Here is a 22687-nt window from a genome sequence, read left to right on the forward strand (position 1 = left end):
TGGATCAGCTCCAGGAGATTTCCATTGATGTCTATTTATAGATTCAGAGCAGACTCTGCAATTAGTGTAACAGATCCTCCCAGTGTCTGAAGAGAAGTATTTAGCTTTCTACTTCACACACATAAACTATATTACAGTAGAAAACAAAACAGACTATCCAACGGCTTTCATGTTATTCATCTGTGATTTGGAAAACTCATTTGAAATAATATTGAACACTATTTTGTCTTTCTTTCCAGTCGTAGGATGTACCCATCTTGGGCAGGTTTATGCTGACAGGGATGTTTGGAAACCAGAGCCATGCCAAATCTGTGTGTGCGACTCGGGATCTGTTCTCTGCGATGACATCATCTGTGACGATCAGGAGCTGGACTGTCCCAACCCAGAGATCCCCTTTGGAGAGTGCTGTCCAGTTTGTCCACAAACAACACCACAACCTACAAGAGTAAGTTTGTTCTCAATGTTGTTACTTTGGTGTTGCCACCTTCTTGATCCAGGTCAACCTCAATTCATTTTCTTTTAGATGCTCTTAAACACTTTTCTTTTAAATGCTAAGCTTGTCACTTTCTGACTCTAGGCAAATACTTAGGGTAGGCAAATTTTGCCAAATCAAATAAAAAACCAGCTTGAACTTTCACAGAGTTTTATCTTTTTTGTTAAATTCAAGAATACTTCTGTATTCTATCAGAGAATTGGTACCAGATCTGATAAAATACTTGTTAGTCCTTTGGGCTCTGCAGCTGAAAACATGAAGTCCTGCAACCCAGTTTTACATAGACAACAGGCACAGATAAATAGTAGAAAGGGACAGAGGGCAACAATTAGCCAGTACATTTTTCATTTTATGGAGAAGCATAGGACTAATGCAAACAGCTTATTTGTTGACTGCATGCTCAATCTATATCCATGAAAGTAATGTCAACACAGAGTTAAAGAAAGTTAGACAATTTTCACAGCATACTGCAAGTCTGCATTTCTTATCAACTCAATTCTACATCATCACAGAGTAAATTTCCTTTTGCAGAGTTATTACTGACTTAATGCCCTGTAAAGGGAAGGTGATTCAAGCCCTACATCCCTAATTTATCATCATCTTGTTTGTAGACACCAACATTATCTAAACCAGTTGCAGCAACTTAACCTCAGGAAAATCAAGAATGTTAGTGCATGCGAAGTCCCCTGCCTAAACCACTTCAGTGAGTGAGCCCGCTATACTGAGCTCTAAGGTTATCTGAACATTTCGTCCTTGTTTAAGATCCAAGAGATTCTGTTAAAGTACACAGATTTCCACAGGCACATTGAAGATTCCTATCCAGAAGACAAAAGAAGAGAGTGAAAGGAATGTGTATATGGAAGAGAAAGGGAGAAGACGTATTTCTGCAGCTCTGTAGTATATCTGCTTAAACATGAAATGTCATATACAAATACGTCACCTAGTGTTAGTTGCACCATGCTAGTGCAACTATACTGCTTCCAGGATTACCTGAGCTACTTCATTGAACAGTTTTAGAGGTGTAAACGAGTGGTACATACAAGTATGCTGGAGATTTAAGCACAGCTCCCTCTCTTGTTGAGTCTAGAGACTCTTTTATCAGTTCTGTGGTTCCTGATAATACGGGACATGTAGACTACTTCCTCCAGCCTCTGTCTTCGATATATAAGAGTTTGGTCAGCCCACTGGAAGCTGTCCTGCTGACTTTGGATGGTGTATAGGGAAATGCCACCTTGAAAGATCCAAGATAGTTTCAGCTGAATATTCTTTGCTACCACTAGCAGCTGAATACATAAAAACTGTTCTGAACTATTATCTGAGAATCCAGATAGTAATGTGTAACTGAATTATTAATTGAAAAATAAATAAATTGGAGGACTAGAGCTGAGAAATTAAAATTAGCTACATTATCACACTTAACATGCTGGACTGAGAGGGATAGAAGAAAACTGTTCCTTACAGCTTTCCACAGTGGACTTCTGTCCCCATTGTACTCAATGGCAAAGCCCTGATGACTTCATTAGTGCCATGTTTTTGCCTACAGGAAAGGTGTAGCTTTATGGATGAACCGTGAAAATGCAGATGAAAGACTGACCAAAAACCCCACAGCTTTTAAATATACTGAATAAGAATAAATGGCATTCATTTGATAAAACTATATTCCAATGTTTAAATGTGCTTTCCTCTTGTTTTTATATATATATATATATATATATATATTCAGGTTTTGGTTTTATTTTAATTTTCTTTTTTAATTTACTTACTTTTCCTTTTTTTTAGACTCCTGGAGTAATCAGACAAGGCCCCAAAGGAGACCCTGTAAGTGCAGCGCTTTTTCTTCCCAAGGAAACTAACAAAATCAAGAGCCAATTCCTATAGTGCTATATGTACCATTCAAGTTGCAGAGGTATCCAGCTTTCATTGATGTCTGCACTGTCTGCAGGACTGTGCCATATACTTATTTTGAAGTAGCCCTTTAGCTTCAACAAAACTCTCAAAAATTTAAGCTGGAAAAACAGAGAGAGAGAGAGAGTTTAGCCCAAACTGTATTACATTTGTTATTTTTTGTTATATTTCTTCCCAGTAGAAAAAAGAAAAATCTATGGACTCCACTAGCAGTATTAATTTTAGATTCAAGAATTGATCTGTTTAATATTTCTAGTGTGTTTAATCAAATATCAGCTGCAATAAGGCTCCAGCAACTACAAAGTGTTTCCATGTGTGAATTTTGTCTACTGTCTATGTCTTTCCTGAATGTTCAGTTGTGGTGTTAGTTATGTTTAATACAGAAAGTTCCCCACCACAATCGCACAGACTGTTACAAATGGAAGGATTTGTCCCACGATGCCCTTGCAGTTGGAGGCAAGTGCCGACGTCTGTATCTGCTCTGTTTGTGTCTTTGCAGGGTTCTCCTGGGGTTCCAGGCAGAAACGGTGCCCCTGGCCCTCCAGGACAGCCAGGGAGTCCTGGAGCTCCCGGCCCCCCTGGGATCTGCCAGTCGTGTCCCAGTATAAGCGGAGGCGTAAGTCATCATTACATTCAGCTTCTACCTTGTTGCTCATAAGCATACAAAGCAATACTGTAGGCACCTAGCCCCTTGCACCTTCACACGTACTTTGCTTTCAGTGCCATCTGTCTCTCATTTGTGCCTTTGAAAAACACAGCTGAGTGGTAGGTGGGTTTTTGTTGTTGCTTTGGGGTTTTGTCCACAAAATTTGGTTGGAGTGCAATTAAATCTCTGCCTTATCTTATTTTTAAAAAATTTTGGAGCCAGATCTGATGAAGGACTTACATAACTGTTGTGGTTTAACCCGGCAGCTAAACACCACACAGCCATTCGCTCACTCCCCCCCCACTGCAGTGGGAGGGGAGAGAATTGGGAAAGAAAAAATATATATATATTTGTGGGTTGAGATAAAGATAGTTTAATAGGACAGAAAAGGAAGGGATAATAATAATAATAATAATAATAATAATAATAATGATAAAAGAATATAGAAAATAAGTGATGCATAATGCAATTGCTCACCACCCGCTGACCGATGCCCAGCCAGTTCCTGAGCAGCGGTCACCGCCCCCCGGCCAACTCCCCCCAGTTTCTATACTGAGCATGACGTCCTATGGTATGGAATATCCCTTTGGCCAGTTTGGGTCAGCTGTCCTGGCTGTGCCCCCTCCCAGCTTCTTGTGCACCTCCAGCCTTCTCAGTCGGTAGAGCATGGGAAGCTGAAATGTCCTTGACTAGCGTAAGCACTACTTAGCAACAACTAACACATCAGTGTGTTATCAACATTATTCTCCTCCTAAATCCAAAACACAGCACTGTACCAGCTACTGGGAAGAAAATTAACTCTATCCCAGCCGAAACCAGGACAGTAACTCAGAAATAATCTGACCAGAAGTGTGCAGGAGGAAGTATGTCCCCTCAAGCTTAATGGTTAGGGAACTCTCTTGCTTTCCTATATTTTATCTAATAAAGAAACATTCCCAGGAGATTAAACCAAAATACAAGTCCTCTGCTTGCAGGGAAATGCCATCTAAGTACTATCTGTCCTGCTCCCTCTTTATTTCTGGCCCACTGAATGTAGAATTCTCTTCTGAAGAGCTGGGCAGTCTCAGCAAGAGTGCTAATTTTAACTAAAGTTTCTGTGCACTTGGATTTGTTAAGGGAGCTGAGCCACAGCTAGCGCTTTGTTAAGAGATGACATTGTCTTCCATGCAATCAAGCAAGACTAGCTTTCCAAGATGGGATTGTTTTAGCACAAAACTGTTAAAAATCATATGTTAAAACAATTGCTACTTTTGAACGTAGGCCACTGTTTATAGCTTCCATGTATGCTTCCCACTCCCTGATAAGCCAAAAACTGAGGAAAGATGTCTTGGTTTTATTTAATTCTGAAAGGGATTGCGTCTGAAGGACTGAGCTTCTGGGATAGGTACCCATGGATCGGTTAAGCAGTCTCAGTGGACATCACAATAACATACCAAGAGAGCTACTGGGTTTGGGTTGGCAGATGCAGACACAGGAGAGGATGATAGGCTGAATTAGTCACCCATCCAATGCTGTATCAAAGATGTGCTGTTGAATCCTGACAAGAGGGTTGATATCAGTAGCACAGGAGTCGTCTTGTACCTGGTCAGTGAAGAAGCTGGGTCCACAGTGGTTTGGGTTATCAGGCAGAACACTGCATGTATTCAACCTTTCCTGCTCAACCACCTATGTGCCATTAATGCATAAACTGCATTAATGTCATATTATTCAATTAAGTTTGCTAACATCTGCATAATAAAATCAACATATGCCAATTAAGAGGCTTACATGGGAATTCCTTGAAAAACTGACTGCAGAATTTATAGTTTTCTTTTTTTTAAACAGCATTTTATGTAAATGGGTGTGTCAAAGATGCTATCTGCTCTCAGAAAGGCCCACAGGACATGTGTTCACTCCATGCCTTGGACTGAGCTTCCATTTGTTTCAAGATAAATTTTCAAAAGCGTTGAGGCTTGTCTGCTTGGGCTCAAAAGTGATGATTGTATTTGAATTATTTGGAGTGACATAGTGAACAGGAAGGGAGAAAAGGAGAGATGTAAAATGGCATTAGGAAAAAAATGTAACACTCAGTTTTCTGAGATGCGTAAGTTCCCATGCATGGGGTAAAAAAAAATTATTTGTAATTCAGGGGAGGACAGACTTATATGTAGGTAAGAGATTTTTTTGCTACAAAATACTCTGAAATGAGACATTCATTAGTCACAGGTAAAAGAAATGAGGAGACTAATAATAAACTGTTAAACTGCTGCATTCTTTAATGCAACAGAAAATATTTCATCAACTTCCTTGAGTGACAAACTAAGGCCAACAGAAAAGAGGCTGATAAAGGCAATGGGGGAAAAAGCTTAAAAGGAGTCAAACAAGAATGAGAAGAGGAGAGAGAAAGGTAATTTTTTGGCTCAGCTGAGGCCCAGCTGTCAAGAGGAAAACTGGGTGCACACAGCATAGGGAGCTAACGTTACCATGACCACAAAAGAAAGATATTGGCTGGGCTTCTCTTATGGATGATTTAGAAATACGGCAGCTCTATGTCAAACAAGTACTATTCAATAGATACAAATGAGTTATTTCCATACATTTGCCATACCAATGTAAGAAAAAAGTTATTTGATCTGTAGCAATCACCTCTTTTTTCTTTTTTTTCTTTTTTTTTTTTCTTTTTTTTTCTTTCTGTTTTTCTCTATTTCTTTTACAGAGTTTTTCTCCGCAGTATGACTCCTATGATGTGAAGGCCGGTTCAATAGGTACCGGTTACCCACCGCTCATTGTAAGATGATATAGCCTTTTTTCTGTCCTTTCTTTTTTTTTAAAGAACAAATTTTCTGCTCGTAGATTATACCTTGGATGTGTATGTATCCTGATTTTAATTTAACAAGATAAGTTTTAATTTAACTGTTGCCTGCAAGTGGAATGTGATGTAAGGCAGCAGTTTGCTTGGCAATATGATTCTCCACATTTGTTTGCTTTTCCACAACTCAAATTTGCCTGATAACCAGTGAGTAAACCCCTCTTATAATCCTTTTTTCATCCCAGAAGCATTCAAAAGCTTTTCCCTTTTTCTTTTTACGATTATCATTTTTTTACCCACAGATATTCAGACTGTGTACTAAGGATGCTGTATCTGCCTGCTAGGCCTGGCCCAAGCTTTTCATGTTTTTTTTAGTGAGATTTGGATTGCCTGAAAGAGTTATGCATGAGCTATGCTTCCCGTATAAAATAAATTTGAATGTTGCACCTCATGATTTTCCTTTTAGGCCCTGGGATTTAGAGATATTCACCACCGATGACATGGAGTGTTCTTAATTCAGGCAATCTGCTATGTAAAGGATGTGGTGAATTGTGATTATTTGAAATTGGCTGCTGCTTCATCAAGCATAAGCATTATTTTCAGTCCAATGCTGCGTAACAAGGTTTGGATATCACGTGTTGTAACATTTCAAGGCAGTTCCAAGCAAATGTGTTATTTCTCAGAGTTCCATCAGATCATCTTGTGAAATAAATTTTACTAATCATGACAGCTGTTTTTCCTGAAATATAGTTCATTATTTCCTCACCTTTATTTGAATCTGTTTATTTCTACCTCGTTCATTTGCTAATATGATCATCCATGCATTGGTCGTCTTCAACCATCTGGTTTTGTATTTGTTTATTCATTTATTCATATTCAGCTCCTCACAGTTTTTGCCCATAGTTTGTCATATCATCTACATTTTGCTACTTGGTGTCTTAATATGGGATGTGCTGAACCAGGCAGATAACCAAGATACCTTTCAGTTAATAAACATGCTTACTCCTCTCTATTTTGGCATTTTTGCCTGAGGTGCTTAGTGATTTCTTGTGCTCTGATCCCTGGACTTGGGTTAAAAAAACCAAAAAATTTAATTGGGCACCCTAGAATGTCTTCAGCCAGAATTGTCTGTATGCTTTCAGGTCATATGTTCTCTTATAGTGCATCACGCAATGCATGACTGCAAAGCCAGTAACAGAGCAGTTACAAGCAGATGTGACTAAACTCGCTAGAACTAAGTCATGTTTATCACTAACATTACGTAGATTAATTTATTTATTAATTTATAAATTTAATTTAGCAATTTTCAACTTAAACTTTCAATTTAAATAAATATCCAAACTGAAATAATTTGGAAGAGTAATAAAATGAAAAATGCCAGCTATAGCACCAACATTTGTCCATGGGTGGTTACCATGCCTGGTATTTCCTCAGTCACACATCTCTCCACTACTGTCTTTCCAGTGGTTTTCCTCTGCTTGTAGACTGATTTTGTACTTTACCTCTCAGTTTCTCTTTACTGGCTCATATAATCTCCACACATTGTCTTTGTCTCTTTCCACCAGTGCACGTATTCTAACTAAAATCTGCTCATTTGTTCACAGTCTGGAGATGCTGGCAGCAAGCAAATGCCATACCTAACTATCAGTTTATCTCCTCAGTGTGCACCTTGAAAAAAAATAATGTCTTGTTTGTTTATAGCCATAAGTCTAATTGATTGATTGCAATTGATGAGTTGATGGTTCCAATTCATGCTAAGTCCAAACTTATTTTGTACCAAATGAGTTCTAACAATTAACAGTGAGGGACTGCTCGTTGTATTCACAGGTTGAAGGCAAGCCGATTTACCCAGACACTAACTGCTCTGCCACTTGGTGTACTTCTTGTCTTAGAAAATAGCAAATAATACAATGATTCTCTTTTTTAGACAAAAGACAATCTGTGAACTAATATTAACATAGTATATGTACAGTATAGTAGTATACTATACTACGTATACCAGTATAGTATAGCTACACTCTTAATCTTGTATTACCAAAATTATGTTCCTGTAACATCTATAATACATGACCTATTCTGACACCATGTGACAATATCCCATGAAACACATTATGTGCAATATTAAGCTATGGAATATACTGCCAGTACTGCAGCACACAGTGATTCTCATGTAATTCATATACTTCAATTGTTTTGGCTGTATCAAACCCATGAAGAGCTTAATTTAACAAAAGCTTTTTTTAAGGAACCACATACAGCTGCAGTAAACCACTGTGCTAATTTTTGAATGTTTTCTGTTTTGCAGTATCAAATGCTTTTGTGGTTGTTGCTGCAGAAAGTAGAAATATTAACACTCTTCCCAAATGGAGAATTTCCTTAATAATATTTTACTCCCTTTTTATCAGTTAAAATAAGGAATGGTATTACTGATTTGAATTAAAACATACGTATATTGAGATTTCATCCTCTGAGCCCTTTGGTTAGTCCAGACATTATTTATTTTTTATGGCTTAGTACTGTTAAAGTTCAGAAAATATTTCAGTGGTGAAAATGCTTTCCTTAATGACAAGTAACAAAAATACAGCCTTAAATCAGTATACCTGTAAGTCCTAAGAAGTCTAGGGTCATAAACAGAGTTTATCATACAAAGTTCTTCTAATGGGTTGTATAAGTATATGTAATATAGCTCCTGAATGCAGGTGAGAAATTTTAAAATTAGTTTTAGAAAGCAAAATCTGGCATCAACAGACTAGCAAGCAAGTTTATTAGTACACTTTGGCTCCACCACTGAAGATGTAGGGTTAGGCTAATAAACCTCAGTTACGTGGCAGAGAAGCTGAAGCTCGTTTATTCTGTTTAACAAATTAAGAGTTCCAGTTATCTATCCTGCCAGTTTAGGTAGCTGAAAAGCTAAGCTGCGAGCATCCTTCTGGGAATCTAGAGAAGTGGAATAGTGACTCAAAATCAAAAATTACAGCTTTGAAAATATCTTGTGGAGTATGTTAGCTAAGGCTGCAAAGAGAAACCTTTTCTGAAGGTACTGTAGGTACTAGGCAATGTTTTTAACAATGTGTATATATACTGTTTTGTCTTTTTTACTGCATCAAGTGCATGTCACTGTGAATTTTTCTCTGTACTAATATGTAAAAATTTATTTCACAATTATTGGTGACTCTTGCAACTACGTTAAGCTTTATAGCTATATTACATTAATATAATATACTATTTTTTTACCTACACTATAGCCTGGCTTTCCAGGACCCCCTGGCCCCAGTGGCCCCCCTGGCCCACCTGGTCATGCAGGTCCCCCTGTAAGTAAAAATTAATCTTTTCATTATCATCTCATTCTTTTATATGAGCCTCTCATTTTCCCTGTCGTAAATATTAGATACATTTTCAACTGATTAAATCTATGCTGAAGAATTTTATGGATAAATGTCGTCTTCTATTGATTGGGCTGCACCATCTACACACCACCAAGACTTAATGGCTGAGTGCTATATACTGTGCTTACTTAAGTCCATGTGTTCCCCTGCGCTTTCTGCAGTTCTGTGGGGTGTCGACTAAGGTTGTCATAAGACACATCACTGCCTATCATCCTCTGTCAACATTCCCAAATGTTTATTCATACAAAAATCTTACAGGAGATAAAGGAAAGTGGGAATCCTAATACACATTCCATGAACACACAATGTTTTTGATGTACATCTCCTTTTAGAGGAGTAGTTTTAATTCTGTTTTCATGGAGGTGTATTCTGCTTGGTTCTGCTAATTTCCCCTTTCGTCATTTGGAATGATGCATGTAACTGTTCTCATCTTAACTGTTTTTTTGCTGCATTATAGGGCTCTGCTGGATACCAAGGTTCCCCCGGAGAACCAGGACAACCTGGCCCTCCTGTACGTATACATTACCTATCACTATATATGTTAAAGGCATGATCACAAGCTTGAATCTGTGTCATCACTGGAATGGATTGAAATTTTACAGTTCATCCTGTCTGTTTACTATCATGTATGTCAAATGTACAAGTATTTTATGATACCTAATGCATTTTTTATTTGAAAGAGACAATATTTATTATTATAGTTAATATTAATTATTTTTCTACAGGGACCTCCAGGCGCTGTTGGAATGATAGGCCCAGTTGGTCCACCAGGAAAAGATGTAAGTTCAGTATTATTCATCCAGAGATTAATAAATGGGAAGAAAGAAAGTTCATTAAATTGTAAGATAGCAGAGCACATTGATACCATTGCATTTAAGAATTTTTAACCTCTCCCTATTTCTCAGTTTGACAACATGACTGTAAGAAACTAGATTTGGCTTATATTAGGTATAAATGTCCATTCCTAAAAAAGTTTCAATTTTAGCAGGCAATTTGATTGACACAATTAAAAAAAAAAAAAAAAAGAAGAAAACCTAAGCATGAAATACCCTCTTTTGATCTGGTGCAAAATAAATTAGCAGTTATAAAGAAAAGCAGACAGAAGTGGTAGTTGTCTGCTCCCTTCGAGTCTTGCTTTGAGAGTTAAGGCTGTTAAAACCATCTTTTGTGTCACACCTGGGAGTCCTGAATAGGTATAGTACAAGGCGAGACAATCAGCTAAAATTTTTGTCCATTTTGAGTGTTTCACCATGAAAAATAAGTTTTCTGTGATCACCTCTTCCTAAAAGTTGGCTTGAAATAAATTAGATATTAACTGAAATCTTGTTAAAAATTGAGTTTATAAATTCTGGCAACTCTTTTTCAGAAGGCAGTCATATACTGAACCATCATCCTGCTATAATTTTCCCCATTGTATTTGGTGGAAGCTTCACCTGCTTATTCCGACTTGCTTTCATCTTCTAGGACTAGTTCTTTGCCAGTAACTGAAGCAATAGCAAAGCAATCAAAAAAATTTACTTTCTTTCAATAGGGAGAACCAGGAAGACCAGGCAGAAATGGAGACCGTGGAATACCTGGATTACCGGTATGGAAAAGCCCCAATAACAATGGTCTTCCAATCAAAGGTTTTGTTTTCCCATTTTAAGTTAGTCAAGTGAACATGATACACAATAAACATTGGCTTGTGCCCTTCATACATTAAGTATGGGATTTATTCATCTTTCTATATATGTGTGTTTAGGGTCACAAGGGACACCCTGGGATGCCTGGGATGCCTGGGATGAAAGGTCAACGAGTAAGTATTGAGTATAGCCAAGTCTGTTACTCTACTTGAATTATGGTGTTGCACTGTCGTGCTCTTTCAGTCATCACTTCCCAGCTAAAGAGACTGAGTCATAGAATTAAAGATCAACTGCTGGACAATGTAATCTGACCTTCCGTAACAAAGACTTAAATTTTGTCTTGTTTCCTCAATTGTAGAGCTCCATCCCAAATGCTGGGCTGAAGCATGCTTTCCAGAAAAGCATCCTCTCTTGATTAATGGCCATGGAGAAAAGGAGAATTCAGAATTTTCTTTCAAAAAGTGTTCCAATAGATGATAGCACTCATTATCAATAATGTGCCCCTTTATATGAGTTTGCCTGGAAGCTTAATATGTTGCCAAGAGGAATCAAGTTTTCCAGAACGCAAAAGGAATACTATTCACAGATATGGTTTTCCTTTCCCACAGGGTTTTGATGGAAAAGATGGTTCCAAAGGTGACAGTGGTGCTCCTGGACCAAAGGTAAAAAACTATAGCATCATCTTTGTAATAGGTAGAGTAATACCCTCCATCGTTTGTTATATAGCTATGCTTTGCATGTTATGCAATTATAAAAATCCATTAAACATTAAAGAAACTCATTTAATATCTCCATGAAAAGAATGATAATCATTCCAAAGGAGTTAGACTTTCTGAACCACATCATGTCACGATTTTCCAGCCGTAACAAAGATGAGATTCCAGAATGAAAGGACGTGCCTCGATCATCTGAGTTTATTGCATAATATTAAAGGACCAAGTCTTCCTGATTTTTTTTTCTGTTTAAATATTTTGTTCTGACACTTGTTTAGACTTCTCAGACCTCACAGACCTCAGTTCACGCTGAGGACGCTGAGCACCACACAGAAAGGGGCAACAGATTGGACTGTCTCATTTCTATGTCTCTTCTCCTTGAATAAACCAAAAAATTTTCTCACCAAAGTTCATCCTGTCATTATTTGGTGTTTTCTTTACATAACAGGGTGAAACTGGTCTTCCTGGAGCAAATGGATCACCGGGCCAACCGGTAAATATGTGTTACCTGTACTATTTAAATTGAAGTGCCAGTGGCATTTCCCGTTTAACTGAGTTACTCATCTTTCTTTTAACTTTAATTACCCCACCGCATGCATTGAACAATACTGAGATATGCAAATAAGAGCAATGTCTTTTTGCTTGGCCATATTATTTTGGAAGCCACTTAATAGACTCATTTTCTTATGTTTTCTAGGGACCAAGAGGTCCAGCTGGTGAAAGAGGAAGACCTGGGAATCCTGGTGGCCCCGTAAGTAATTGCAGCTGTTGTTCTTATCCAGAAGCAACACATATTTTGTTTCAGTATGTTGAGAATTCCCTGCTTCACAGATTTACCTTAAAACGGTTGTAATGCAAAGGATTAGAAAACTGTATAGCATCGGTAAAATCATACATGAAAACTTTTCAGTCCCCAATTAAAGATGTAACACTTCTAACTCACAACATTTTCACATCTTATTCTCTATTTCCTTTTTCAATAAATAGATTACACGTTGAGGGAGAGTTCAGTGTTTCAGCATAAGCTCAGGTTCAGCCAAGAGGAATAAGGAGGAGGCGTGGAAGCAAAGGGCAGCAGCAGAAGGCAAAGAGAGGGAAAAATGCAATCTCAGAAGTAACTTGCAGGAAAAAGATAAAATTACTCTTTGACCAAGATTAGGGTGTATATTCTTTGCTCTGAAGGAAGTTGTAGTTCATAGCGTCCAACACAATCAACAAAGCACAGCTAAAGTATAATAACTAACTTGTTTGTACAAACACTACCTAACCTGAGCAGCGGAGCTGGTCTAACATGTCTACAAGATAGGCAATAGGATTTAAATCATACCACTGTTTGCTAGGTGTTTTGGAGTGAAATTTTAGTCTTTTATGTGAATTAGAAGTAACTGTTACTTTGAAATATACAACATCTATTGCAATCTTATTTATTTATTTAACCTTAAGAACTGGCCACACAGATGATGCTTTGTAACTGTTACTTCCTTAGGAAACCTAATAAGAATACATTTTTGCATCTTGCTGTCTCATTGTTACAGTACAAGTCACATAAAGTGACTTCAATAATATTTAGTTAATTATTATTTTAGAACTTCACAGTTGAGGAATCCTTGGGTCTTGGTCAACATGGTGGGAATGTACAGACACAAAAAGATGGTTCATGAGTCATGGGCATTAAAGCATGTGGGTTCTGTGTCCAGGGTAGTGCTCTGTACCCAACACCTCTCTTCTTTCCACAGGGTACCCATGGCAAAGACGGATCTCCAGGAGCAGCAGGTCCACCTGTAAGAAGACTTAGAGATGTTTGACTTTAAGTACTTGTGTTGCTCAAGTCTAGTTATTTCTAGCTGATGTTCCACAGTGCCGGCAAACCCAAGACTGGGGGTGCACTGGTTTAAGAATGACCATTTTATTGAATTATATTTCATAACTGTGTTGGTTAAGATACTTGAAGCATACAGTGAAATAGGAAAGCTTTAACACTCTAAATCAGAAAATGCATAAATCCAAAACCAGACTGTTCTCAGAGAACATATAGATGGATGGAATTGCTGATCTCGGTGCAGATCAAATTTTGAACGGTCTTGTCAAATACATTATTTAGCTGTCTGAGGTGGGCAAAAGTTTTTCTTTTCCACCTGCCTAGAAACCTGAGCATGTCCACTTGTATGTGTAACAGCTATATTGGCTTCTTTTTCTCTTACACCTTTTTTTATAATTAAAACATGTTTAAAACAATTTTTATAACTTCATCTCTTTAATGATAGCTTTCATTTTTTTAAAATTTAAAACACAGAAATTTAGCAGAACAAGTAAAAATCAGGGTAACTAAGATGTAGGTGTGATATTTTAGGACTAGCCAAACTTCCTCTTCTACAGCATGATTTATATTTGCTATTTTGCCAGGCATTTCCTTACTCAGAGAAAAATCTCATAATCAGACCTTTTTTGACTTAAGATTAATTCCATATGGCTTTTACCTCTGGTATTAATAGTATTTCTTTCACTTTTAAGGGTCCCCCAGGTCCCCCTGGAACTGCAGGATTTCCAGGATCTCCAGGTTTTAAGGTATTCAGCTAAAGATGCATACTAATATAGGATTTGGTCCTTTCTCTAGTTAGCCAGCTTATGTCACTATACATCTTTATTTTGTGAGTCCTCCTTTTTCTGGCTGCTATTACAGTGTTTGCAAGCCTAGAACTGATGTGTTTTCCTATGCAGCGCGAGACAAACCCTACCCTCACTACCTTCACGAATACCCATCCCATAACACCATTAAGTGGTAGACCCAATGCTTTAGGTTGCATTATGGGAAGGGCTCAGGTGAACTTCCCACAACAGGGGAACTGTGCAGCATGTGCTGGCTGGAGGGCATTGGTACCTTGTGCCTCAGCAATGGGGTCGCCGTGCTGATTTGGCTCTTGCACTCACGTTATGATGGTGGTAACCTTCTTCCCGAATCACACAAAGATGCCACAGCAGAGGAGGAAGCCATGAAGCTAATACTCATTGCCCTGGAGACAAGACTAAAATGCATTCATTTTCCCCTTTTACTGTTTTTCTGTAGGGTGAAGCTGGTCCTCCTGGTCCTGCTGGTTCTAGTGGTAGTCCTGGAGAGAGAGGGGAACCTGGTCCTCAGGGTCATGCTGGGCCACCCGGGCCTCAGGTACGTAAATACCACATGGGAACTGAGAAGTGTTGTGCCACCTGCTCTTCACAAAGCCCTACATGTCCTTTGGTTTAGTCCTAGGTTAGCAGCATCGGTTATTTATAAATTTATTTTTTCAGGGCCCTCCTGGAAGAGCTGGAAGCCCTGGCAACAAGGGTGAAATGGTGGGTACTTTTCATATCACTGTCTTTTGCTGCACTGTGTTGGTGAGAGTCTCTGTTTGGACTGGGCAGAGTCCAACAATGCCATGCTCTCTTCATCCCCGTCTGCTGTTCACTCTCTACAGGGACCTTCTGGTATTCCCGGTGCTCCTGGTCTGCCAGGAGGCCGCGGTCTTCCTGGTCCTCCGGGTACAAGTGGAAATCCTGGAGCAAAAGGCACTCCGGTGAGTTACTAATATTCATTACTCTGGTTGTACAAACAAATATGATGGAAGTAGTTCTGATACCATTAAAAAACCACACTGAATTTGTCCTATTCACTTGAGATGGTCTAATGAATTGTTTTATAATAACAATAGGCAATTATTTTTATAAATGTATATTTCTCTTTCACACATTACTTTTTATATTGCTATATATAAAAATATACATAAATATGATAAAAATATTTATTTGCTTTCCTAAGTTATCTATCAAATCAGAAACACACAACAGAAAAATAGCTTGTCTAAAATGGCTACATTAGACAAAATCTGTTATTTTAAAATCCTAATTTCACCTGTTCAAATTCCTGCGGGCTGAGTCTACAGTTCACTCCACCTAGTGAGTTGTACCTTTTCTTATATTGTCATTTACCCCAGTACGCTCTTTCCTGATAGCCTTACACCACACATAGTTCTTTCTCAAAGAAACACTTAAGGACTTCAAGTAAGAGTCACAATGATGTCTGAAATAGCTCAAAACCATAAAATTTTACTCAGTGGTGTTTAAGATTGTGTCACTTCTTTCCTTTACTGGATTTTTAAGGATCCCCATGCATTTCACATCCGGGTTCAACTAATGTCTGCTAATTCATTTGCAGAATGTAAAAGAATAAAAATGAGTAAATAATTTGAAAGATATCACATCTATTTCTAGAATAATACCCTGTTGCAATCCATAATTTTAATGGGATTTTATCCTGTTTAGGGAGAACCTGGTAAGAATGGTGCAAAGGGAGATCCAGGCCCAAAAGGCGAGCGTGTAAGTGAGTTTAAAATGCATTCAGAGACTTCTTCCAAGGAAGTCTGAACTCTGAATCATTCCCTATACAAAACCCGGGGTTTTCTTTTGGAGACTTCTGACTTCACTGGTGGGCTTTTTTTTGTTGTTGCCAGGGTGAAAATGGCACCCCAGGTGCTCCTGGACCTCCTGGTGAGGAAGGCAAAAGAGGTGCAAATGGTGAACCCGGCCAGAATGGCGTACCTGGTACACCCGGAGAAAGGGTAAGCTGCTGTACCATGCACTCTAGGTACATTTTGAGTTAATAAGGAGACAGTAAAATCTGGTGTTCAAAACACTTTGAGGAGAAATTTGGCTCCATATCTGTTCTCAGCAAATTTCAGATGTGAAACTGGGTTACAAAACTGGGGAGAATTCTTATCTAGTTCCTCATTTGAATTGCAGCGCTTCGATCTATCTTGGTCTGAAATAAATTAATTTCTTTTTTATATTGAAGAAGCAGTGATCTTATATATCTGGAAGCTGTATCGAAAGCTTTGTGCTGAAAAGCAACCATAAACTATGAGAACTACACACGGATTGGGGGAAAAAAAATTTATACAAATTTCAAAATTACTTCTCAGTTAACAAAAACGAACAATCACAAAATTTCAGCTCTGGAAAGTGAAACTAATGCAAGTTCTTCTACATTCAGGATATGTCTTTATGTCAGCATCTGTATTGTCAATAGATCTTAAAGGTCAATAATGTCAATAACAACGGTATTGTCAGGATGTCTTCTATGTTGTAATATCTTCATTGCCCACGGGTTTTTTAGCTAGTAGATTCAATAACTTTCCAAAGAGCATTCTTACAAAAGAATTCTTTAATTGATTTATTCAACAAAATAAATAGCAACACCCTTACAAATTTTAGATTTGTGTTCCCATCTGAATCAAAGGAAATTGTACTGATCTATTTATAATTCCTAATTTAATAATTGATTGTAGTAATTGGTGAAGCTATGAGGAAACCAAAGATGCACAGTGAGCACATTAATCATATTAAATATATAAATGGGGCAGCAAATTAAATTTTATAATCCAAATTTCTTTTAAGCAATGGAGATAGTAGTAAATATAAATATTGAAATAATACAATAGAGTTCTTTTCAGTATCAAATTAGAAGAAAATAATTGTTCAATGTGTTGTTTTATTTTTGATACGAATTTAGAAAATTCATGAGTAAAGTAACTAATGCAGGACTGGTTTAAAAAAAAAGTGGAGGACTGGCTATGATTTCAACAGGAGGGTTATATCCAAAGAGAAAGTAGTTCTGTAGACTTGCCACAATGGAATGTCATTTCCATGTATTTCTTTCATTAATTTTTGTAATAATATGTCTAAGGGTAAATAGTTTAGAAAAAACAGTTGCTGTTACCTAAGTCATATTGCCTATGATCCGTATTTTGTTCTTTTATTTGGCAGGGCTCCCCTGGTTTCCGTGGCTTACCCGGTAGCAATGGACTTCCAGGTGAAAAGGTATGAGTCTTCCTTAAAAAAAACCCACCAAACTTCTGTGGAATCTATGTGGATTTGAATGAACAATTTCAGATTCAATATGATGCCGATTTCCTTGCTGTGAATTTCAACATCTCTTTTTTAGGGTCCTGCAGGTGAACGCGGTAGCCCAGGTCCTCCTGGCCCAAGTGGACCTGCAGGAGAGCGTGGACAAGATGGAGGCCCAGGTCTTCCCGGAATGAGAGTAAGGCAGGACATCTCCAAGAAAATGAGATAAACTCTATTAGAGATGCCTCATCTGAGCTGATACAACAGAGAAGTCCAATTAGTTCACAGTGTAATAGATAACTATGCAGAGACAGGGAGTGTTCTGAGAACATCTGGCACAAGTGAATGAGGAAGCTTATATGAAGCTGAACATGCTCCCCAGTCCCCAAAGTATACCATGCACTATCATGAGATATAGCTTTAGTGTGAATTAGCATTGGATTATTTTCTGTATTGCCTATTTACATTTTAGCAGATTTTATAATTTATTATAAATTGTATTATGTTTATTATATTTAATAGATATTTGAGGTTTTGTATTTAAATATTTTATTTTTGAATTATTATATAAATAAACTTAAATTTAAAATTTAAATAATTAACTTATACTTTAATTCATATATTTTAAATACTTAAGTATTTAATTTAGTATATTTATTGCTTATTTGCAATTAATGCAAATAAGCTGTCAGTCAGATTTTCATAGTACATATCAAGAAGATTTTCAGAGATAACCTATTGTGTAATATGTACAGAATGTAATAACATTCTGTGAGCTATACTAAGAATTAGCAACTGCTGACAAGTACATTGAAATTCTAAAGTCAGCCTTACTGCAGGCTTCTGGGAGTTAAACAAGATTTTATTGGAAATGAAAATGAATTATTTAAAATATAACAAAAATAATATTTAAAAATTTAGAACAAGTTAACTAAAAATACGTTATAAATTGTGTTGCTTTTAAGTACAGGGACATAGTGAAAATTGTTTCATTCCTTGATTTTTACCATCTGAAATTAGTTTTCTTCCCAAATAATGAAAGAATACAATTTTTGTGCATGTTGATTAATGTCTGATGCCTTGATTAAATACAATGAATCTCAGAGAAAATGATAAACTCCTAACCAAAGAATTTGTTAGCTTGCTCCAATTTTTCCCCTTAATGGGAGGAGGGGAATGGGAGGAGTTTTAATCTTTATTAAAGCGGCTAAAACTAAGCAAGTATTTTTAAAGGTATTTTTATATATTTATATTTATGTATTCTAACATAATACTACACATTTTAAACTGAAGAATAACACTTTTTTTCCTTCAATTGTAGGGTTTGCCCGGAATTCCAGGAAGCCCTGGAAGTGATGGGAAACCTGGCCCTCCGGTATGTACACTGTGCAAATACTTTTTACTAGTCCTCCTACTGACCTTACCCCCATCCCCCAATATCTACATGACAGGTTGTTATCATAGTCAAATTAATTGTCTCTTTTTTTGTTGTTTTAATTACCAGAGCACTTTATATGCTGTCTCATTGTAATAACATTCTGTAAATCTTGTTGATTAATACTATTTAAAATACAGAGTATACAGAAGCTTAGGTGAAAAACACATAGTAAGTTTCAAATGACTGTCTCTAGCCTTATCTCACCTTGACTCACTATTTAATGAGTCATGGATATTCATTTATTTCACCTAACAGATACCATGTCTTCATTTCCTTTTTTGCTTATTCCAGGGCAATCAGGGTGAATCTGGCCGTTCTGGTCCACCTGGCCCTGCAGGCCCACGTGGTCAACCAGGTGTAATGGGTTTCCCTGGTCCTAAGGGCAATGAGGTGAGTGGGATTTCTCCACTTCTCCTGTGCTTACGCTTGACCAGTCAAATGTTAAAATAAGTTGCTCCAGAGCAGGGCTAGCTGGTGCTGCAGCTTTAAGTTACTGTATACTGACCAGAACAGGTATTTTAAATGTGATTTTTCTCTTTTGTAAGGGTGCACCAGGTAAGAATGGAGAAAGAGGCCCTGGTGGACCACCTGGAACACCTGTAAGTTTCATTAACATTTTGTTTAATAATATAATTAATTACATAATGACATATTATTAATTAATAATAATTTGGTGAGTCTTATAAAAATTATATCAACCCATAACCATAGCCTAATTTTGTCTTTGTATAGGGTACTGCTGGGAAGAATGGTGATGTTGGCCTCCCGGGTCCTCCTGGACCTACTGTAAGTGTGGTAGTCCCATAAGAGGCAATTATCAGTTATTGCCAAGGTGGTCTGGCATCTACAGATAGAGACTGTGGATTTAGGGGAAGGAAAATATTTTTGATGATATAAAGAAATCTCCTTTTATGAAGACAAATAAAAGAGCTCTTCTTTGCCATTATTTTAATAAATTAATACTCAAAACCTTGTTAGGAGAAACCTGAGTCGGGTATACCTGAATTAGGTTGAAATGAAAAGTCAATTTAGAGCTCTTGAGGATCTACCACCTTTTCAATCTGAAGCGTATTATTGCTCCCTTTAACGTTTATCAGAGCTAGCATTTCAGACTAGTATCAAGTATAAATGTGTCTGCTGAATTACATCTAACGGTTGGAGTGAAAAGAGCAAATACCAGAACACCAAAATACATTAGTCTTTGGGATTGTGCAATGTCATCATCAGATCATGATAAAGAGGCATAGATTAGAGGTGGTGCAGAGGTGTTTATATGTTGAAATGTTCTCAGACAATTTCTTCTTTTTTTTTTTTTTTTCTCTTTTGTTTGATTCTAGGGTGCTTCTGGGGAGAGAGGAGAACCAGGACCAGCAGGTCCACCCGGCCTCCAGGTGCTGTGTGTTTGTTGTTTCTTGGTTTCTGATTCTTTTTAACAGACTAACACACACACACCCCACTGCAAAACAAAACCAAACCAAAACAAAAACAAACCAGGAGGCTTCTAAACATTTTCATTAGGGTACATGTCATTATATTTTGAAGTAAGACAGATCAACCACTTGACAGAAGTTATTGCTTAGTATTTCATAATTGCAAACCAGATGGCTAGCTCAGTAGATTATGTCACATAAAACCTCTAACTATCAAATTAGCACCTCCTACTTTGTAAAGGATTGGAAGGAGTTGGGTACGCATCTTCATGTCGAAAACATTTGCTAGATAAGAAAATGTGTAATTTATCTATATAACAGAGATGATAATACTGTTCCTTCATATAGGGATTGCCTGGTGGACCAGGACCAGCTGGAGAGAATGGAAAGCCTGGAGAACCAGTAAGTAGTAGTTCCTTTATTTTAAAACAATGAAAAACATATGAAAAGCTCTTCCTAGATTACCTTTCCAAAGTGAGACAGCTATCAGCACTTTGCAGAGCAGAGCAGTCTGCTTTAAGGGATAATAGGCGAAACAGGGTGCCAACCACAATGCAGATTTACTAAGTAAAACGTATGGATAACTTGCATTTATTTTCTCATAAACAGGGGCCAAAAGGTGATATTGGAGGACCCGGATTCCCAGGCCCTAAGGTAAATCATACAGCAATGGTTCTATAATTACACTAAGGAATTAACGAACTATGAGCCTGACAACAAAGAATAACACATTTCTTTGCCACAGGGTGAAAATGGTATCCCAGGTGAACGTGGTGCACAGGGTCCTCCAGGACCTCCTGGAACAAGAGGTGGGCCAGGTCCTGCTGGCTCAGAAGGCGCCAAGGTACCCACAGACTTGCTTGCTTCCTGCTATTATGTGCATCATTCAGGTTCATACTCTTTTTTTTAATCTTTTCTCAATATTTGTTACTCTTTAGGGTCCTCCTGGACCCCCTGGTGCCTCTGGAGGCACAGGGCTGCCTGGCTTACAGGGAATGCCAGGAGAAAGAGGAGCTTCTGGAAGTCCTGGACCAAAAGGCGATAAGGTAACACACCCATACACATCCACACACACACGCTCTGCCAATTTTATGCTAACTCAGTGTTAGCTTCCCACAAGGCACTGGGTTTGTTCACATTTTCACTTTTGGCCTGACTTCAGAGGTACTGACTGTGTAGCAGTATTGTTGATTTAGCAGTGTGATATGGGTCCTATATGTTAAAAAATACAGGATTTTTCACCTCGTTTAATATATGCTAGATATTTTGCTGTGTTAGATCTCTTGGGGGAGGGGTCTGTCAAAACAGTTCTAATGAAGCTAATAAACAATGAGAATAGTTCGTACCATGGGCAAACATTTTGGCATAGACTCCATTTTGAATCAATTTGGGTTTTTTTTTTTTCCATCACAGTATTCAGTATCTGATGCTGAATACTGGGCAGAATGTCATCCCCAATTTTAGATTTGTATGATCACAATAAGGAAATCTGGTTATTGAGTTACCCTCAGTATGAGATCCTCTCCTTAGTAATGTTTTAATTCTTCTTTTTTCTCCCCCTTATGCTCGTCTTATGCTTATGCTTTTTACATCATATGCTTGCTAGGGAGAACCTGGTGGCAAAGGTGCTGATGGCATTCCTGGTGCAAGAGGAGAGAGAGTGAGTAGTCTTTAAACATCTAGCAGTTTATCAATTAGCGTCACATAGTCTACACTTAGAACATGAGTAAACTTACAGTGAATAAATACCGTCTAGGAGATGTAAAGTACTAATCCCATTGTATTTCATTCCAGCAGTGGAAATCTGGTTTCGTAAACTAAATTAGACTTAATACTAGTTTTTGTGATTACAGCTGCTTGGGTAGATATAATAGAATTTTTTGCAAGCAGAATATTACAATTAATTGGGAAAATGTTTTGGAGGGAAAGCACCAATACAAAAGTAGAGAAAATGTTACTAGCTTCCTAAATCTAGCTGACTGGTGAGGAAAATGCTGGTTATAATGAAGCGCAAAAAGACATCACGGTAGTAAGTAAGTGTTCCCATATAGAATATTTCTACAAGTTACTATATATGATATATTTATACATCTATATAGCTATACACATAAAACAGACACTTGAAATATATACATATATCTAATGAGTACATGCAAGCAGTATATACATCAAAATAATGAGGGATGACAATTATAAAAATGCAGCTTGTATGAGTTGGAGGAAATATAAAAAATGTATTTCAAACCATCAGGTACGCATTAAATTCTCAAGAAACAAAAAAGTCAGGGAGCTAGTCAAGAGATGTTGAACATATACTGAATAAATATGGACCAATTATCTATATGAAAAGTTAGGGCAATGGATAACTTTTATTGTCTACCATTGAGAG

The 22687-nt window shown here is 37.5% G+C and overlaps 1 protein-coding gene across 1 annotated transcript in view; it reads left to right on the plus strand.

Moving 5' to 3' along the window:
- The window catches only part of COL3A1 (collagen type III alpha 1 chain), a 54472-nt gene that overhangs the window by 19119 nt on the left and 12666 nt on the right, over positions 1 to 22687 (plus strand). Inside the window, exons 2-32 of the mRNA XM_076342193.1 lie at positions 240 to 445; positions 2273 to 2311; positions 2898 to 3014; positions 5740 to 5811; positions 9078 to 9143; positions 9676 to 9729; positions 9944 to 9997; positions 10750 to 10803; positions 10960 to 11013; positions 11449 to 11502; positions 12002 to 12046; positions 12251 to 12304; positions 13290 to 13334; positions 14065 to 14118; positions 14618 to 14716; positions 14839 to 14883; positions 15006 to 15104; positions 15850 to 15903; positions 16038 to 16145; positions 17350 to 17403; positions 17528 to 17626; positions 18752 to 18805; positions 19160 to 19258; positions 19414 to 19467; positions 19601 to 19654; positions 20206 to 20259; positions 20647 to 20700; positions 20908 to 20952; positions 21044 to 21142; positions 21237 to 21344; positions 21905 to 21958. Coding sequence (XP_076198308.1) covers positions 240 to 445; positions 2273 to 2311; positions 2898 to 3014; positions 5740 to 5811; positions 9078 to 9143; positions 9676 to 9729; positions 9944 to 9997; positions 10750 to 10803; positions 10960 to 11013; positions 11449 to 11502; positions 12002 to 12046; positions 12251 to 12304; positions 13290 to 13334; positions 14065 to 14118; positions 14618 to 14716; positions 14839 to 14883; positions 15006 to 15104; positions 15850 to 15903; positions 16038 to 16145; positions 17350 to 17403; positions 17528 to 17626; positions 18752 to 18805; positions 19160 to 19258; positions 19414 to 19467; positions 19601 to 19654; positions 20206 to 20259; positions 20647 to 20700; positions 20908 to 20952; positions 21044 to 21142; positions 21237 to 21344; positions 21905 to 21958 — 2201 coding nt within the window. The remainder of the gene's footprint in view (positions 1 to 239; positions 446 to 2272; positions 2312 to 2897; positions 3015 to 5739; positions 5812 to 9077; positions 9144 to 9675; positions 9730 to 9943; positions 9998 to 10749; positions 10804 to 10959; positions 11014 to 11448; positions 11503 to 12001; positions 12047 to 12250; positions 12305 to 13289; positions 13335 to 14064; positions 14119 to 14617; positions 14717 to 14838; positions 14884 to 15005; positions 15105 to 15849; positions 15904 to 16037; positions 16146 to 17349; positions 17404 to 17527; positions 17627 to 18751; positions 18806 to 19159; positions 19259 to 19413; positions 19468 to 19600; positions 19655 to 20205; positions 20260 to 20646; positions 20701 to 20907; positions 20953 to 21043; positions 21143 to 21236; positions 21345 to 21904; positions 21959 to 22687) is intronic.

Source organism: Aptenodytes patagonicus, chromosome 6 (assembly GCF_965638725.1).
Source record: "Aptenodytes patagonicus chromosome 6, bAptPat1.pri.cur, whole genome shotgun sequence".
NCBI classification, from domain to species: domain Eukaryota; kingdom Metazoa; phylum Chordata; class Aves; order Sphenisciformes; family Spheniscidae; genus Aptenodytes; species Aptenodytes patagonicus.